The sequence below is a fragment of the Stenella coeruleoalba genome (assembly GCF_951394435.1).
Source record: "Stenella coeruleoalba genome assembly, chromosome: 6".
NCBI classification, from domain to species: domain Eukaryota; kingdom Metazoa; phylum Chordata; class Mammalia; order Artiodactyla; family Delphinidae; genus Stenella; species Stenella coeruleoalba.
The window spans coordinates 68,860,084-68,878,984 of record NC_137151.1 but is presented as its reverse complement, the minus strand read 5'-3'; the positions used below and the strand labels follow the sequence as shown (position 1 = coordinate 68,878,984).

Sequence of the window (18,901 nt, the reverse complement as noted above, 5' to 3'; positions counted from 1 at the left end):
GTTGCTCCGCAGCATGTGGGATCTTCCTGGACCAGGGCTTGAACCTGTGTCCCCTGCATTTGCAGGCGGATTCTTAACCACTGCACCACCAGGGAAGCCCCCTATTATTATTATTTTTTAACTATTTATTTATTTATTTTTGGCTACACCGGGTCTTGGTTGCGGCACGAGGGATCTTCATTGCAGCACATAGGATCCTTAGTTGTGGCATGCGGACTCAGTTGCAGCACACATGCGGGATCTAGTTCCCCGACCAGGGATCAAACCCCGGCACCCTGCATTGGGCACGCAGTGTCTTACCCAAGGGACTACCGGGGAAGTCCCTTGAGTGTATCTCTCTTATTCCAATATTTAATCTGTGAGGATCTTTTTAATTTTTATCTTTTTATTATGGAAAATTCCAAACATATGAGAAAGTACAGAGAACAATATAATGACCCTCTATATACCTATCACTTCAAAAATTATCATGGATGACGGTATTTAATCTATACCATCATCCATTTCTCTTCACTTTATTTTGAAGCAAATCCGAGACTCACCTATCATTTTACCTATAAACATTTCTGTATGTATGTAAGAGTCTTTTTTTTTTTTTTTTTGCGGTACGCGGGCTTCTCACTGTTGTGGCCTCTCCCGTTGCGGAGCACAGGCTCCGGATGCGCAGGCTCAGCGGCCACGGCTCACGGGCCCAGCCGCTCCGCAGCACGTGGGATCTTCCCGGACCGTGGCACGAACCCATGTCCCCTGCATCGGCAGGCGGACTCTCAACCACTGCGCCACCAGGGAAGCCCTGTAAGAGTCTTTTAAACAGATCTTTGCGGGGAAAGGAAATGAGCCATTCATGCTCGAATGGGATAACCACATGAAAGCCTTAATTTTTGGAATTTCTCCAACTCTATTGCGATAGCTTAAAAAACATCACTGAAACTCCACAGGGAGTGTGTATCAAGATTCCCTAGAAGTGCTACCTTTGCCTGGTGTTTGGCTAGAAAGGCAATATGGTGTAGTGGTTAAGCACAGGGACTTATGTCAGCTGGTTTGGCTTCATCCTCCAGCTCCACCACTTACTAGCTGTGTGGTCTTGAGCTCACTAATTAACCTGTGTTCATGTGTAAAATGAGGATAATAACACTACCTAGTTCACAGAGATATTCTGAGGAATAAATGAGTTAACATACATAAAGTGCTTGGAACAGTTCCTGGCTTACAATAAGCACTGTGTGCTAGCATCTGTATAACATGAAGGTGCAACAGTTACTATTAAAGATTAAAAACAAGGTAACAAAATTCTTTTTTATTGACTCAAGAATGCCAGAGTGCTGTAAGAAAGACCCAGTAATGATTTCTAGGGATCAAGACAAGTAGATGTCAACAGAAAGCCTTCACAGTCAATCTGGGGCTCGGAAGAACAGCAACCCAGCTTTGCTTTGTAATGAATTTTATTACCCCAAGTTTTAAAAAGTCAAGGCCAAACAAACAAGTGAAATTTCAGAACAACAACAACAATATATATGTGTGTGTGTGTACCTTGGCATCAGCTTCCCAACACTGATGTAACAGTTCAGCAAAACTCCTGGGGCAACTGCTTGGAATGGTTAATCTCTGTAACAGGGAAAGAAAAAATCAATCAAAACAAAACACAAGGATTTTCTCATTAAAGGAAGGAAATTCTAATTGAAAGGTATAAAAGAGTTAATTTAGTAGCATAAACAAGACATAAAATTTAAAACTTGCATTGATTAATATGTGACTGGCGAGAATTTACATTTAGGTTCATAGCATCTAATCTCTAAAGACACGTTACCGTTTTCCTCCAAAGAGGAACCACAATGGATGAAGAAATAGGGTTCAGCACAACAAGTGCAACAAAATATAGAATCAAGTCTAAAAGAAACCAGTACGAGAGGGGCAAGTTGGAATACTTAAATACTAACTTAAACACTAAATCTAAACCACACATCTATCACTGTAGTTTTATAGGCAACTATGAGATATGCAAACAGGCCAGGTAACTAGGAAAACAGTTCAGCTTTGGCAATAGGTGTACAACTTCTGAAAACATCTTGAGCACAGAGATAATTTTAAAGAAGTGTGCATTCTCTCAGCAGCAAATGAGACATTCTGAATGGATGACTCCTTATGGCTTAGTTTTGGTCAAATGCATAAACTGTAAGGACTCGATAGAACAAAGATTATAATGTGAGGATTAGTCTTGTTCTAACATTGTACAGCAGTGGTTCTCATAGGACATGTAATGCCCCCAGGGGCAGTATACAGATCTACAGAGACATTTTTGTTTGTTTGTTTTTTTGTCCCGTTGCAGAGCACAGGCTCCGGACGCGCAGGCTCAGCAGCCGTGGCTCACGGGCTTAGCTGTTCCGCGGCATGTGGGATCTTCCCGGACCGGGGCACGAACCCGTGTCCCCTGCATCGGCAGGCGGACTCTCAACCACTGCGCCACCAGGGAAGCCCTACAGAGACATTTTTGTTTTAAAGTCTGGAGGGTTGCACCTGGAGCAGGTCAAGAATGCTGGCCATCTTTCGATATATAGTAAAGCCCTGATTAAAAATTCTCCTGCATTCCACCAAACTTCAAATGCCCCGGGTGCATTCATGTGAGTAAAACAAGAAAACAATGAGGCTTATAATTTTCTGAGCCTTAGAATCTGATTTATAAATAGAGTATTTTTGAAGATATTTTAAAAATACACTGAACATTCTATGAATGCAACTACTAAATAAAATAAATCAAGGGCAGATTGATTTTTGCATTATTCATAACCTTACCAAGATTTTGGGAAAATTTTGCCTACAACAGTGTTGCTCATGGTACTGGAATCATTAATACAACCCATTTCTACTCTGCATTTGTAGCTGTTGAATTCTATTTATCCATAGGTGGAAGCGTCTAAAACTTCCATCATCACCTCTACTGTTTTTATGCCTGAGCATTTATCCATTGCAATACATATTTACTTCTTCCTTATATTACATTTAGAGCAACATGTTGGCTTAAAATACAATGTTGTACTACCTCTGAATTTCATTTCAGGGAAGAAGACGAAGCATTAACATAGTTGTTATAAAGAGAGCATTGGATGTGATAGAGCTGAGAACCTCTGTACTAAGAAGATTTATTTTACAGTATTTTTTGCCAAGAAGTTTTGCAAATAAAAAACTGAAAACAATTTAGTTGGATTTGGGGGAGGCTACGTATAAAACTAGAAAAACAGTTGCCTTGGCAAGAAAACAGACAATCTATATTTGGAATTAAAATAAAAATAAACCAAAATAAATAAAACTTTAAAGCAAAGTAAAAAAACAAAAAAACAACTCTCCAACTTAGAGGCTACACTAAGCATTTTTCAACTTCTGGCCTTGTGATTTCATAGAATAGAGCAAGATGTAGTAAATGGTACTATTATTTTACTGTAATGCAAACTGGAAACCTTTTGTTGAAGGTCAAAAGGAAAATCATGTGTTTACTTAAAAAAAAAAGTAAGATGGTTGGGGATGGCAACTAGTAAAAACAGTGACTGCAATTATGTGACTGAATGTACTCCATGTGTAATGAAAAATAAGTTTTCATAAAAGGTAACATTTTCAACATAACTTTAGCACAACATTTTCCCAAGAACTGAAATGTGAACTGGCTGAATATGGATGTTGATCTTTTCTTACTGGCAAACTTTTTAGATACCACATGTAAGACATTATAAAAGGAGACATAATTATTTTAAATTATCTGAGATGGTCAAAGATCAGTTAAATCTAGACTCAGACACTTCATGTAACGGATTATTTTGGTACACTAAAAAGTATTTTAAAAGAGAATCTAAAATATTTAAGTCCTGATTACGTAACTGTGGGCATTCCTAACTCATTAAAACATCCTGAAATAACCAGATATTAGCACCAGGTTTGCAACACTACTTAAAACTTAAATATTTTAAAATAAAACAGTTTCAAATTTAAAATTAAAATATTTCCTAATCACTAAATTAGGCATGATATTTTTAAGAAGATCATATTCTTTTTTGCACCATTTTCAACATAAGATGCAATAATTATTTTTTAAGTCAAGTTCATTAGCTTTTTTAAAAGTGTAGTCAAGAACAATGGATTAAGTTTTTGACGATTTCTGTTAACAAAGAATAGTAATTTTGCTACTTAGAATAAAACACATTTAAGCATTTATAAAGATAGGAATTATAATGCCAGAACACTCTGAATGACTACTAATTGAGTTTTATGGAAATTACAAAGGCAGATAGACACATCTGTAAGGTTTTTAAAATTTATTAGTAATACCCTCTTAATTTCATGCTTTCTATGAGTTCACTGTTTGCTTTGTAAAGTTTAACAGTGCTTTATGGATTCTAGTTTCAATAGGATTTAATAATAGGAAAAATGATTGTTTGAAGACCTTATTTCATTATTAAGGGTTTGGAATTAAAGGTCTTCAGATATAATTTTTAGAAAGTATCGATCTTCCTATAGATGCAAAAAGCAATCCTAAATGGTGAAACCAAATAAGGTCTAGAGTCTGGTTAACAGTAATGTATCAGTGTCAGTTTTCTGGTTTTCATACTATACCATGCCTATGTCTCACCAGTGGGGGAAGCAGGGTGAAGGGCACACAGAATTCTTTGTAATATTTTTGCAGCTTCCTATGAGTCTAGGATGACTAGCATTCTAGTGTGACTAGCTCACATTTAAAATGTCTCTCTGAAAGTTTAAACATGTCATCCTTTATTTCAATGAGGCCTCTTAAAAAAAACTATAGCTTTCTCTTTTCAACTCAATAGCGCAAGGAATTCCAGAGTAAAAATAACTAAAATAAAATAACTGGAAGTTGAAGGGATTTTTACAAATGGCATTTAAGTCAAAGTCTCAATTTTACTGTAAAATAAAATAAATCCTTGGGAATTATTTTAATGCTACCTCAACAGAATTTGTTTTGGTAATACGTGCCTCCATTTATGAGGTAGAATGAAGACATTTTCTTGAATGATGACAATGGAAACTACATTTGAACTTAATTTCCATATTCTGCTAAATGAAATAAATATGCAGAATGAGAACAGACAAACAAATACCCTTGTAATACCCAATTTTCATTAGGTTCGTTAGAAAGTTGAGAAAAATTACTTCACCATGTGGGTTTCTTTCAAATGACTATTTCATTTAATAAATATAGTATGCGAGGCATTTGAAGAGTCTCCATCTGTTATTAGCTGATCATGAGATCACACCACGGACACTCTACTTTAGGGGATTCCTGGTGAGAAAGGGGGCGATGGCCTCCTCATGTAGCCTGCTGAGGAGATTCTGAAGGTAATTTATGGGGGACTCTCAACCCTCAAGTCAGCTACTCAAAGGCAGCTTCTAAATTCATTTTTCTCTTTGTTTTTAAAGTGCTTTAGATTCACACCTTTTCTGTCCTCCTTTAAATGAAATATTAAAAATATTAATTACTCTGTCTTATACATATTTGGAGGGTCCAGTCAGCTTTAAAAAAAAATTTCCTCCTAGTTTATCTTGAAACGATACAGAGGGAAAAAATGACATTGAGTGTTCTGCTCCAAAGTCAACAGAAGGTCAATAATCTTCTTCACTCTATTTGTCAACCCAGAACTACACGTCTAATCACCTCACTGGCAAAAGAAACTGAACAGAATCAAGTGGGTTCTCATACCATGAGATAATCAGTTACCCTGTGTGTGAGGTCTGATTTAATAGCACACCAGGAATAACCATCCCATTTAATTAAAACAGAACAGCCTCTGTGAAACGATGAGTAAGACACATTCTTGAATATAACATCTTTTTATTTTTCTTAAATTGGCAGCTCTCTCCCATCAAGTTCAGCTATCATGAACATTTCATCCATTCTCAATGGCTCAGAAGGACAAATTAATAAGGTAACCATGAATTATGTGATCTAAAATATGGAAACTTGGTTTCTCTCAGTCAATAGCAGCTTTTTGATTGATCTAGTTTGCTCCTGCACTCACATGGGGAGCGGATCAATCTAATTCTTTTAAAGCGTTAAAAAGGGAATATTGCTACATATTCACCGTTTTGCAAATTATTTTACCCTAAGCCTGCACCCTTCCCTTTTGTGAAGGGCACAGATAAGATGTGGAAATGAAGAAGTTTTGTGAAATAAAGTTGTTTTACAGCGTTGCAAAGACAACTGCGTGCTTCCATTACTTGATCTAACTTCTCATAATACCTTGATAATGGATGCTTCATCCTTATGCTGAGAATTTCCATGGCTGTGCGTTTCAGTCACAATTTTAAACCTTTCAAAATGTATTTGCTGTCTTTGATATGAATGTACCATGTTCTCTGATGTTGGCTCATGGGTCCAACTAACGGAAAGCCTCAATTTGTGGGAAGAAGAAAAGCGAGGCTGGGGACACAGCACAAACGGTGTTTACGCCACTGAAGTTCTTTTGAAATGGAAAGGCTCTGCATGAAGAAGGGAACAGTTATGCCACTGCCTCGCCAATTCCAGTGAGGAGCTCATCTTCAATGTAGTGTTCAACGTAGGTGGCAAAACTGTAATTTTTCCCTTTTTTGAAACTATTTTTTCTTCTTTTATTTTTGAAATTCTCATCTAAGCGACAGTTTCTTGTACTATAGTGACTCCTGCTGGGAGAGGTAAGTTGAAGTAGCTGAAGGTCTCTTACAGATATACCAACTCCCGGACAGTAAAAAAGATGTCCTAAACGCAGGAGATGGAGTTAAAACTGTTCCCCTACCTTGGACGCAATGGCTTCTTTCATCACTAAGAACAAACCCCTAGGTTTTACAATTGAGACTGAGAAACTAGTACAGTACTTGTACAATTTTTGATCTACAGCATCACGACGTGAAGCTGCAACAATTAGATGTAAAGGGTCCATTCATGAGGAATAACATCACTTTGACCCTTTGTGTTAGCTCCTACTGCTAATCTTTCCATAAGCGTGAACTTACTTTCAATTTGAAGAAGATGAAAAAGTCTTTTGCAAAACCCCAATACTGTTTTCTGATCTATGTACCTGAATGGAGAATCGCAGACTTACCTCGTTTTTTTCCACTACAAGCCAAGCTACTTGTAATCCTTCCAGACCTTTAAAGGGGGCCTCCCTTGTTAGCATCTCCCAGAGAACCTGGAACAAAAAGAAAATGGAATTTTTATTCTTGTACTTCATATTTTTGGTATATTACTGAAACTTTAACATTTAACTGTATCCAGTTACCAGGCACAACCAACTCCATCTGTAGAAACTTGGGCAAAATGTATATATCCATGCAGAGGACTTCTTCCATATATTTTATATATATATATATTTTTTAGCTGTTGTTGTTGCTGTTCTTTTTTTATATTAAAAAGAAAAAATCTGGTTTAGGAATTAGAATATCTAGAGCCAGGCTTAAAAGTTTATGAAACTAGTGGGCCTCCGTGATTTAACTGTATCTTGTAAATTAACAGCATTCTCATGTATCACCACAAACTAGATTTTATATTTTGTTGGTCAAAACTCTTTTGCACCTTCAATCTCTGCTAAACTGCTCTATAAGATAATAACTGGGAATTCAACCATATTTTCAAAGGTTCGATAATGGTCTCATAAAAAAAAAAAAATCGAGGGCCAAATCCAAATCACTGGCTAAACCACTTCCTCCACAATGGTAGGTACTCGCCAAACTGTAACATTTAGATTTTGTGCTTTGGAGAAATCTCTCTCAAAATGAGTCAGTCTAAGGGATTCATGTTCCTCCACCTACCACATAATTTATTATACTATATTCTAAAATGTAATAAGCGTCTTATATATATACATATATATAGGCTGTGTATGCGTGTGTGTTCATGCGTGTGCAAATTTGTGTTTGTGTTATCTCTCTGCAATCCTTGAGATTAGCAGGATTAATAAATTTGTACTGAAGCACACTGATGCTAGAAATGCTGAAAACAGCCAATGATTCGGTATTCTCTTTAAACTCTGAGTAATGGAGATTTTTACATTCAGTTTCTTTCTCTATTTATACACATGAGTATTAAGATTTGAATCTACCAATACGTTTGTGAAGTGCAAAAACAATTATAATTTTTTCAACGATAATCGTAATAATAACAACCACTATCATTTATTGAGTGATTATGTTCCAGTTACTCTGTTAAACCCTTTTGGTATGTTATCATGATTAATCTCAATCCCATCAGAGAGGTATCATTCTCATTGTATAGATGAGGAAACTAAGGCTTAAGGAAGTTAAATAAACTTGCCCAAAGGCACTGAGTTACCAGGTGGCAGAGCTGGAATATGAATTTGCTGTCTCACCCCTGAAGGTCAAGGTCTTGACCACATGTAATTGTAGAGAGGGAAGAGCTACAGTATAAGAGAGAATGCAGCGGGCCCTACTTTCGGTATGGAGCCATGGCAGAAGCGAATTCAGCACCTCTGATTTACACTTCTGTTGTTCTAAAAACAAAAACCCATTTCTAAATAAGAATGTAGATTGAGGATATATACACTATTCAAGGGAATCCAATATGCACGATTTCCTCAGCCAGCGCTCTCGGTCTTATTGGAGCCATAACATGTTAAATGAATTCTGGCTAATACGAAGATAATTAGCAGCAAAATCAGGGAAACTGGCAGACGCTGCTCAAGCAGGAGGAAAAGAAATTCACTGAAACCTCTTTGGGCTTTTAATCAAGTGTGTCAGGTACTTCTTTAGAAGAGCTACTGAATAATTCTATTTGAGTCACAGAAGTGCTTAGGAAAAGGTAAGGGGCATCCCAGAAGGGGATGATTCCAGCAAACACTGAAAGTAAAGAAAGGGTGAGAACTAGAACAGGTGTGTGGTAACCTGACACAGGGCGGCACGGGGCTGGGGTGGGGGACAGAGGCAGCAAGAGGGCTGAGCAGGAAATGAAGCCCCTCAGTTTGTTGCAATTACCACCCTCCCGGTGGTGGGATTGGGGAGGGGAAGGCTTATGAAGGGCATGTAAGTGAATGGATTTGGCATTCCTAAGGAGAATGGGAAGAATGACTGCCTCAAATAAATCTAATGCCCTGGACCCCAAAACATCTGGATAAGCAGCCTTGCACCCCTCCTTCTGGAGTCTGGCCTGCTTGCACAATACACTGCACATGCGCACACATGTGCACAAAGGCGGCCTGGGTTTTGTGGGGTAAGATGCAGAACCAAGAGCCTGGGGAGTGACACCAGAAAAAGATTTATGTCATTCTTTCTCCCAAAATATTCAGCTGGAGAGTGTCCAAAAATCTAATAAGACCCGAGTTATATTTCTCCGAGGGTTCTAATCCTGGAAAAAATAAGATAGTTTCATTCTACTCCCTCTCTGTGTCTCTAAAGAGCTACCACAGCTGAGGGAGCCACTTGATGGACGTGAAACTGGCAAGGATGGCGGGGATGGTGTCCTTAACCACGGGGTCCTGAAGCCCAGATGAGGTCTTTAGTTTAATTCCAGGATCAGCACATCTCAAGATTTCCTATTATTTATTCACCATTCAGAAATGTATCAAAAAAGTAGGTGGTATGAGATAGGACAACAGCTTTTTCTACTGAACGAAATGACATGTGGCACAAAAAATGTAACTTTGTGGAGGAAGTCACTTAGAGGTCAAAAAGTATATTAAACTGTGACTGAAAATATCAGTTATGGAAAATGCAGGCCAAACGTTTTTGTGATCTTTCACCTTAAAAATATTTTCCAACTCATTTTATATTGAGACATCCCCATGTTTAAACTGGGTTCACAAGGGAAATTTCTATTTTCAGTTTACAGAAGAGAAACTTGGACAAGGCTGTGTACTTTTCCTGCCTTTTCTTTTACAAACAATGGAAAGCCATTACCTGAGCCGGGCTGGTTCTGGAACAGGGCTCAGAGACAAGTGAGGCAGTGATGCTCGCTCTTAAGCTACTCTATTTTCAAAGCTGGTTTTGGCTGAGAAGCTTCTGAGAAGGTAATCCTTTCTGCATTGTCCTCAGGAGAGCTTTGTTTTTAAAGAGTGGCTAGGTCTTGAGTTCTCAGAAGGCTAATTCTTCAATGATTTTGGCTCTCCTGAAGTCTTTTCTTTTTCGTGGATAATATCCTAAACACTCCTGGCTTAGTCCTTCAAGAGAAGTCACCAGAAGGGGATAGAAAAAACCTACTGCCTTATAAAACAGAAACAATTGCCTGCCTAGCGAATACCAGCGCAGAAGCAAGGATCACAAGATCCATTTCTGGCATTTCACCAGCACGTTTATTTCAGGGCTATACAAGGCTGGCTAGTCTCCTCATGTGTTAAGAAGAAACAGAGGTTAATTAAACTGGGGAGGGCTAGGGACTTTGAGACTATGAAGGGCTAAATTCTTACAGCAAGTCTGAGAAAGAAAAATAAAAAGCAAACATATATTGGGGTTTGGGGGATGGGTTTCAAAAAAGGGACAACTGTTTTTTATGTTCTTATTCATCTGCATGTGACTGCTCTGTGGGTGGGAGCTCAATTAATGGAACAGGCTTTTGAATGAACCCTGGTATGTTTTCTGCAAACAGATGCACCTACTGACAAAGGAGTTCTGGTTACTCACCTGTTTTGAAAGGACATCAAAAATTCTAAATGCCCGCATTGCTCTCCTAGATAGATATAATTTTCAAGGTTTATGCACTATAAACTTCTACAGCTAACATGGCCCCTACCTTAATAACTGTCCTCTACTGCTCTTTTAGGGACATGTAATGCTATTTTCATTTAAAAAAAAAAACTGATTGTTTAAACAAAAAGGCTCAGTAAAGCATGCCTTGTACTTTTTCTTCCACTAATGGTGTTAATTGACAGTACTATGGGAAGGGGTCAGAATTAAATAAAATCCTGATTTGTCATTTATAATTAAATGAGCACATGTGCACTTTTCTGAATGGAATTCTGCTGATGCAGCTATGGGGTAAGAATAACCAGCATTCCGAGTAAACCCCTCTCTTTAAGATAGCAAAAGAGTAGCCCCTGTTTTAAAACTAACATGCAATGGGAAAGAGTGAGAATTGTGGTCCCTTATCAAAATACTAGGAACCGTTCTTCAGCCATGTGGCTTGTCTTCCTATCTTGAATAAGAGGGTTCCACAGGGGTCTCAAATGTCAGTCTGCTACAGATGGCAGAGCGGTTTTACCAGTTTTAAAGAGTTGTAAAAAACAAAAGAATATGCAACAGAGATTGTAAGTGGCCCTCGTAGTCTAAAATATTTACTGTCTGGCCTTTATAGAAAAAGTTTGCTGGCTCCTGTTTCCACAGGATAAAATGAGACACTGGTCCCAAGGAGCAGGCAAAGTACAATGTAAATTGCCCTAAGTTGGTATCTAGCACAGTGCCTGACACAATAAATAGATTTTTGCTTAAAAATGAGGAACATAGGGCTTCCCTGGTGGCGCAGTGGTTGAGAGTCTGCCTGCCAATGCAGGGGACACGGGTTCGTGCCCCGGTCCGGGAGGATCCCACGTGCCGCAGAGCGGCTGGGCCCGTGAGCCATGGCCGCTGAGCCTGCACGTCTGGATCCTGTGCTCCGCAACAGGAGAGGCCACAACAGTGAGAGGCCCGCATACCGCAAAAAAAAAAAAAAAAAAATGAGGAACATAACTTCATTAAGAGGAAATAATCTCACAAACAGTCTTAAATCGCAACAAATTTCCCCATTTTCAGACTCCCCAGCAGATGATTTGTAGAATGGTTAGAACGTAGTAACTTTTGACATATGGGACCAGCTTTAGAATATATTTCTTCAGGAACTTTTGTTTTTTTCCCTTCTTTTGATAAGAATTATTTTATCACTGTCTAAAATAGGTTATAGCCTTCATTCTTAGAAGCACACAGAATTAAGGAAAATTAGGTATTTAACCTGATGCTACTACTGTCTTCCAACTTTTACAATTCTAGCCTTTCATCAAAAACATATATTTCATTCATGAAATGATTTTTTTCAATAGCCAACAAAACTGCTATTATATTAATTTGGTATACATAAGATGTAGTAATGATTTAGAAAAAGCTAGCTAACTGAAACCAGCCCAGAACTTACTGAGGCTAGCAGTAATTACCTAGAGACTGATGAACTCTAAAGAAAAAGGAATGGGTTTGACAGTGTTGGTCTCCTGTGCTATCAGCTGTCACCTTCAGTTGAAAACACAGAAGTTCAGGAAGAAGAGGTATGTTGATTTGGTCTACAGTTAGACTGCTTTTTCCCCATTATTATGAAAGTCTCCTTTTAAGAAGTTATAAAATAGAGAGGCAATATGATCAGGAGATGAGAGGCGAAGACAGGGGGTTCCAAACACTATTTTGGACTTTTTAAAGGAAATGCAGCATTTTTAGGGATAAAAAACTTATCCTCAAAAAAGGGCAACACATTCCTTCGTCCACCAAGGAAACTCCCTGCCCACTTTCCCTCCCTGCCTCTCCTCCCCCATTGCCCCCACTTCCTTCTCTCTGCTAATTCAGATACAACTTATTCCTCAAGAATGATCCATCTCAAAACTCCTCTAGCAGCTTCTGCTCCTTCACTTCATTCCTGTGGCCTCTCTTCCTTGAGCATCCCACCTCCCGACCCACCGGCACATTATTCTGTTCTTGTAACTATGTTGCTCTGCTGGTATTCTTATGTGAGACCTTAGATTCATGCTTCAGACAGCCATTGCAGCAGACATGGGCAAGGCTATGTGCTAGATGATAAGCACATTTTCTTCTGTATTCTCCAGAAATTCACTAATCAGTTTAATGGTTGACATTTCCTGTTAATTAACTCAGTTGGCAGATCCATTGGTGGCTTCTGAGCAACGCATGACAACGAAGTCCTGTTCCACATTGTATCCACTGACTTGCAGAGATATTCTACAGACATATGTCCACCCAGGAAGGCACTCTCCACAGGAGGGCATCAGGCCCAACACTGTTTTAGGTTCCATCTAAATTTGCTTCTTGCGATGGCACTGGCTTCTTCTCAACACAGGACAAAATAACTCAGATGCATAAAAATGATCAAAGTAAACCTTCTAGTAATTAGAAAATATTCTCTGTGTTGCCACTGCTCTGGGCATTCCACCAGAAACAGCATCATTGTTTTAAAACTGGGTTAAATTGTCATACCCCGCTTCTGCAAGTTTGCTTTTTGCATGTCCTTTAGCAACAAAAAATAAGAAATGAACTCACCACACCATAGGAATATGTGTCACAAGTTTCAGACACAGGGAGACTCTGGATAACTTCTGGAGCCATCCACGGGAAAGTTCCAACCAAGGACATGTGCGTTGTGTGGTTGTGGAACCGAGAGGCACCAAAATCGCAGATCTGAGAAAAGAGAAACGAGTATCAACTTTTTACTCACTGACTAATACAAGAATTACCAGTCACAAAACCTACATCTGAAATTAACGAAATTTTTAAAAATTAAAATAAAGAGTCCTACCTTCAACACCCCATCAGCAGCAATAACAACTAAAAGGAAAAAAAAAAGATAAATTATGAAACTCATCTAATTTGAGTTATACTGAAAAATATTATAAACTTCTATTTCTATCTTCCATATGGCATTATGAAAGGTAAAATTAAAGTATTTACTGCACTGAAGATTTTGTAAAAAGGAGCTGACACTAAAATAAAAATAAAAAACTAATTCTATGGGGTGCTGATTAAAAAAGGCTTCAAAACACTGGTTTAAATTAAATGCAGTAGTGTCCAGCAAAAAAGGCATAGATTAGGAGTAGTCAAGAGAACCAAATTTTTACTTGGGTTCTGCCACTAGACTGTCAACATGATACTGAGGAATAATTAGCATTATTACTTCATGGTATATATGGTTTTTCCTCCCAGTTGAAGAGTAATTTTCTTGAAGGCAGAGATAATACTCATTTATTTACTTATTCATACATTCATTCATTTAACAAATATTTGTTGAGCATATACTATGGGCAAGGCCATGTACTATGTTCTAGCAGAGGAAGGTGAGCAAGACTGACATTGTCTCAGCTCTGGTAGAGATTACAGTCTAATGGTAAAGACAGTTAAACATCTATAATAAAGCGGGATAAGTTCCATGATGAGAGGCATGGAGACTGCCATAGTACCAAAGAGCAGTCTAAGAAGTCAAAGTGTAAGGAGGTTGAAGTTTCCTGGAAGAAATGATGCTATGCTAACCAGAAAGAGGAGACCTGGGGGAGGAAAGCAGTTTTCTAAGCAGAAGAGTGAGCTTGTGCAAAAGGTCAGGAGCAGAGGAAAAGGCACAGGCCAGGTCCAGAAGAGCCTTTGTGAGAAATGGAAAGGCAATGAATGATTTTAAGTGGAGGAATGAAAGGGTCAAGTTTTCAGAGGGGAACAGAACACAGGTAAGTAGATCACTGTGTGCAGCAGTGTTGTAGTCCAAGAGAGATGAGGATGCCTGCACTAAGGCTGTGGCAAAGGACAGGAGAGAAGTGGACCGAGTCAAGAAACAGGAAGCAGAATCAACTGGGCTTGGATTATTGGCTATGGGGGAGGAGGAGGAGAACTCAAAGAGGAAATAAAATAGAGGCAATACAGCATAATGGTTAGAACAGGAACTCTGCAATCGAACTGTAATTCCTTTTTATTTGATTACTGGATTAGGCAACTGGTATTGTCACTCACCGAGAAGGGAATGAAGGAATAATTTTTTGGGGGGTAGGCAGAAGATGAAAAGATCAACTTGGACACAGTACATTTTAGTACACAGATTTATAATGTTAGACTTTTTAAATGAACACTTATTAATCTTATGATAAAAAAAGTAGAAGTATTTTTTAAATAACTGAATATAGTATTAATATTTTTTTATTTGAAAAAATGTATAGCTTATTATATATAGTATCAAATTTACCCTTAGGCTATTTCTGTGTATTGGATCATGCAAAGGTTATTTTCTCCACTTATCAAGGTCATTAGTAACAGCTAATAAGTATTGCTAAACTACCATGTTCAAGGCACTGTGTGGCTTACAAAGGAAAGGCTAGAAACATTTCTTCAGGATTCTGCCCTTGGCCTTCTCCCTTCTTATGCTCTTATTCGCCCACTCCCATAAAAGCCCCAACTACATCTTAACACTCTCAAATAGATCTCAGCCTCAAAACTATATATCTATCTGCTTATTGAACATATTCACATACGTATCTTGTGAGTCACTGCAATGGGAAGCCTGTGCACCGCAATGATGAGTAGCCCCTGCTCACTGCAACTAGAGAAAGCCCACACACAGCAACGAAGACCCAACGCAGCCAAAAATAAATTTACAGTTTGTGTAGTTACTTGATGTGAAAACACATACACATTGAAACAATATAGATCAAACTTTTAACAGTTTTGGGGTGGGGGTGGAGACAGAATAGTAGGACTTTCATTTTCTAAGTTATATAGATTTATTTATTTATTTATTTTAAATTTATTTATTATATTTATTTATTTGTGGCTGTGTTGGGTCTTCGTTGCTGGGCACGGGCTTTCTCTAGTTGTGGCGAGCAGCGACTACTCCTCTTTGCGGTGCGTGGGCTTCTCATTGCGGTGGCTTCTCTTGTTGCGGAGCATGGGCGCTAGAGCGCAGGCTCAGCAGTTGCCGCGCATGGGCTTAGTTGCTCCGTGGCATGTGGGATCTTCCCGGACCAGGGCTCATACCCGTGTCCCCTGCACTGGCAGGCAGATTCTTAACCACTGTGCCACCGGGGAAGCCCTCAAACTGTAATTTCTAAAAATGGGAACATTCTCCATTGTTAGTCTTCATAATGACATCTTGGATAATTTAACCATTCTCCTCTCATGGGATATATAAGATATACTGGTAAACTAGATTAAAAGGAGAGATGTTAAACAACTTATTTGGATTGAAACTCTGAGCAAGAACTGAAAATGTACAAAGTCATAAAACTCTGATACTTCCTACTAGATTCTGTATTATTTCCTAATGACCTCCTGCTAGTCAATATATATTAAAAGTATTTAGCTCCAGGAAGCTTATGTCTAAGAAAAGCCAAAGGATAAGTGATGAAACCTAGAAAAGGGCAAGAACAATCAGCCAGAGTGAACTGTCAGGGTCAGGGTGCTGGTCCAACCTGGACTGCTGAGGAGTGGCAGCTGCCGACAACTTCCCCTTCTCCACCCCCGCAAGCATCAAGGTCCTGGGCAGCTGGATGGATTCCCGAGTTCTCTTCCTCTGCTGGCCACGACTACCCATTCTAAGGACCACACTATTAGCAGTTACCCATTTTAACTGCAGTGATTTAAAGATTTTCTAAAAATAAATTGTTTTCCTCCTCCTCCATACTTAGAAGAATCACTTAGAAAGCAAGGAAAAAAATTAAAGCATGTGAATGAATTGATAGCAAGATTTTTTGTTTTTAAGTAGCAAACTCTGAGGCAAACTCTGAGTGCTGGCTAGCTAAATAATCCCACTGCCTTTTTCCATTAATTTTCAAGTGATGTAATGGACAAAGCATTCTATTACCACTCCTACTTGAAGGTAACATCTAATCCTGCCATTTAAAAGTGCTCACTCTCCGAATTATAAAATACAGGATCATAAATAAACTTTAGGAAGTAGAGAAGAAGAAAAAGAAAGCTCTTACTTTCCAAACCTGTGCTGATCATTTTTGGGCACTCCTTCGGGTAATGTGAGTGACATAAAAAATTTACACCAAATAACTCAGGAGTAACAAGAACAAAACTCCAAACTGCTAGTACAGAGAGCCATCTAAAAATAGAAGAACTAGAAATACACAACTATGTGCTTTGACCAGCAATACCTGTTTTAGAAAATGATTCTAGAGAAATAATTAGGGATGTGTTGAAAATGTCTACTGAGAAGTATTAACTTCAACATTTCTTATCATAGAAAAAATAATGTAAACAACCCAAATGTCCATATTCTGTGCTACTTATACAGTGGAATACTATGCAGCCTCTTGAAATAATGTGGAGGATTTGAACATTTATTAATAGAGGAAAGATTTACACAGTATCAGCAGTGAGTCAAAACAGCAGGTTACAAAAGAGATGGAAAGCATGATGCCTATTTCTATACAACGGTGCATGTATTTTATAATAAAATAGGTAAAATAAAAACATATGACTACGTTACCATTTCTTGACTTGAGATCTCTGTGAATCACCTTGACAGGAGCCTCCATATGTAAATAGTGCATTCCTTTTTGTACAAAAAGGGAGAAAGGCCTATTAATATAATTTTTCAACATTGCATCAGTATTACCTTTCTATTTTAAACATCAGTATTACTTTCCATATTTTTGCAAAGGATTTAATAGCAAAAACTAAATTCATGTGCTCTGTTCTTCCATGATGGATAAAATAGGGACAGGATATGCCCACATTAAGAAAATTTATATGCTAAGAAAAATTTATGTGCTTTAACCTCTTAGAAGTTGGAATTTGATTGTGGATAAAGCTAGCTTCTTATAATACCCAATAAGGACACCTTAATTTTCTGGAGTCTGCATGAAAATAGCACAGATACCACTGGAAGAAATGCTCCAATGACTAAGGTATTCTATACTACCAACTGCCTTCTAAATCAGCCAAAGTTCTGACCAAAAATTTCAGTTTTCATTTGCATGTCTGCAGTTACCCAGTGAAGCTTGGTTTCTCAGTACTCATTCCAGTAAGACCCTGGGAGTGGAGGTGGGGTAGGGGTGGGGAGAACTGGTTGGATTCATTAGTTGTGGTTGGTAAAGGATTTGGGGATCCTCAGATAGAAAAATATACAGTAGTTACAAAATATTTTATTCTTCTTACAAGGATAAATCTTCGACATAATATATATTTAAATGTACTCCAAAATTCTCTACAACATACTGAAAATCAGGTTACTTCAGTAAATTGGATGTATATAGAGTTTCATTATTTTGAATTAAAAAATGACTCTTTCCCAGTATTTATACAGTCTATCCCCTTAGAATAAAGAACAAGAGCATTTTCTACTGAAACATTTCCTCTCTTTATTTCTCAAGTTGTCTTTTCTAAACAATGGAATAGCCCCTCACCCCAATCAAACAGGTTCCTTTGGTTAATGAACTACCTTTTTTTTTTTTTTTTTTTTTTTTGCAGTACGCGGTCCTCTCATTGCTGTGGCCTCTCCCATTGTGGAGCACAGGCTCCGGAAGCGCGGGCTCAGCGGCCATGGCTCACCGGCCCAGCCGCTCCGCGGCATGTGGGATCCTCCCGGACCGGTGTCCCCTGCATCGGCAGGCGGACTCTCAACCACTGCGCCACCAGGGAAGCCCTAACGAACTATCTATTGAAAAATAATTTAATAACTAGGCCTTGGTTCTTTTTTTCAGTATATAGAAAATTTCAGTTTTATAAAAGCTAATTTTAAAAATAATCTATTATTTTCTACATTCTGATTATTATATAGTGAAGAATCATGAAAGAACAAAGAAAAGTTTCAAAAAATTTAAACTCTTGCCATATAAAGATATTACTGAAGAGTCAACAAAAGTATTAGTAATTCAAATGATCTTAAACAAGATATAACTGGAATAAAAGAAATATTTCTTCTAATATTAAGTTCTACATATTCGAAGCTCTGAAAATTCAAAAGCTACAACTCAGGTAACTTTTAATAATTTTTATGACAGAATTTCATAGTTATTTCTCTTTTTCTTTAAGAATCAAATTCCTGAATAATTTTTCAGGTAGAAACTATTTAATTAACTATTAGAGGTAGACCTAGATCATGTCTACATTTGCTGACAATAAAGAATTTCAAAAAACGCTCAAGCACAGAAGCTTTAAATACAGGAACTTTTCTTCCTCATGGCAGCTATTACGAGAAAAAGTGTTGTAAATTATTTGTGTATAACATATAGTATACATTTATAGA

The 18,901-nt window shown here is 38.0% G+C and overlaps 1 protein-coding gene across 5 annotated transcripts in view; it reads right to left on the bottom strand.

The window, feature by feature from the left end:
• The window catches only part of MAP3K20 (mitogen-activated protein kinase kinase kinase 20), a 174,476-nt gene that overhangs the window by 65,652 nt on the left and 89,923 nt on the right, over nucleotides 1-18,901 (bottom strand). For all 5 annotated transcript variants that reach the window (XM_079923828.1, XM_079923825.1, XM_079923826.1 and 2 more), the window contains 5 exons: nucleotides 17,141-17,206; nucleotides 13,469-13,497; nucleotides 13,213-13,350; nucleotides 7,080-7,166; nucleotides 1,531-1,605 (listed from right to left, as the gene is read on the bottom strand). In XM_079923828.1, coding sequence (XP_079779954.1) covers nucleotides 1,531-1,605; nucleotides 7,080-7,166; nucleotides 13,213-13,350; nucleotides 13,469-13,497; nucleotides 17,141-17,206 — 395 coding nt within the window. The remainder of the gene's footprint in view (nucleotides 1-1,530; nucleotides 1,606-7,079; nucleotides 7,167-13,212; nucleotides 13,351-13,468; nucleotides 13,498-17,140; nucleotides 17,207-18,901) is intronic.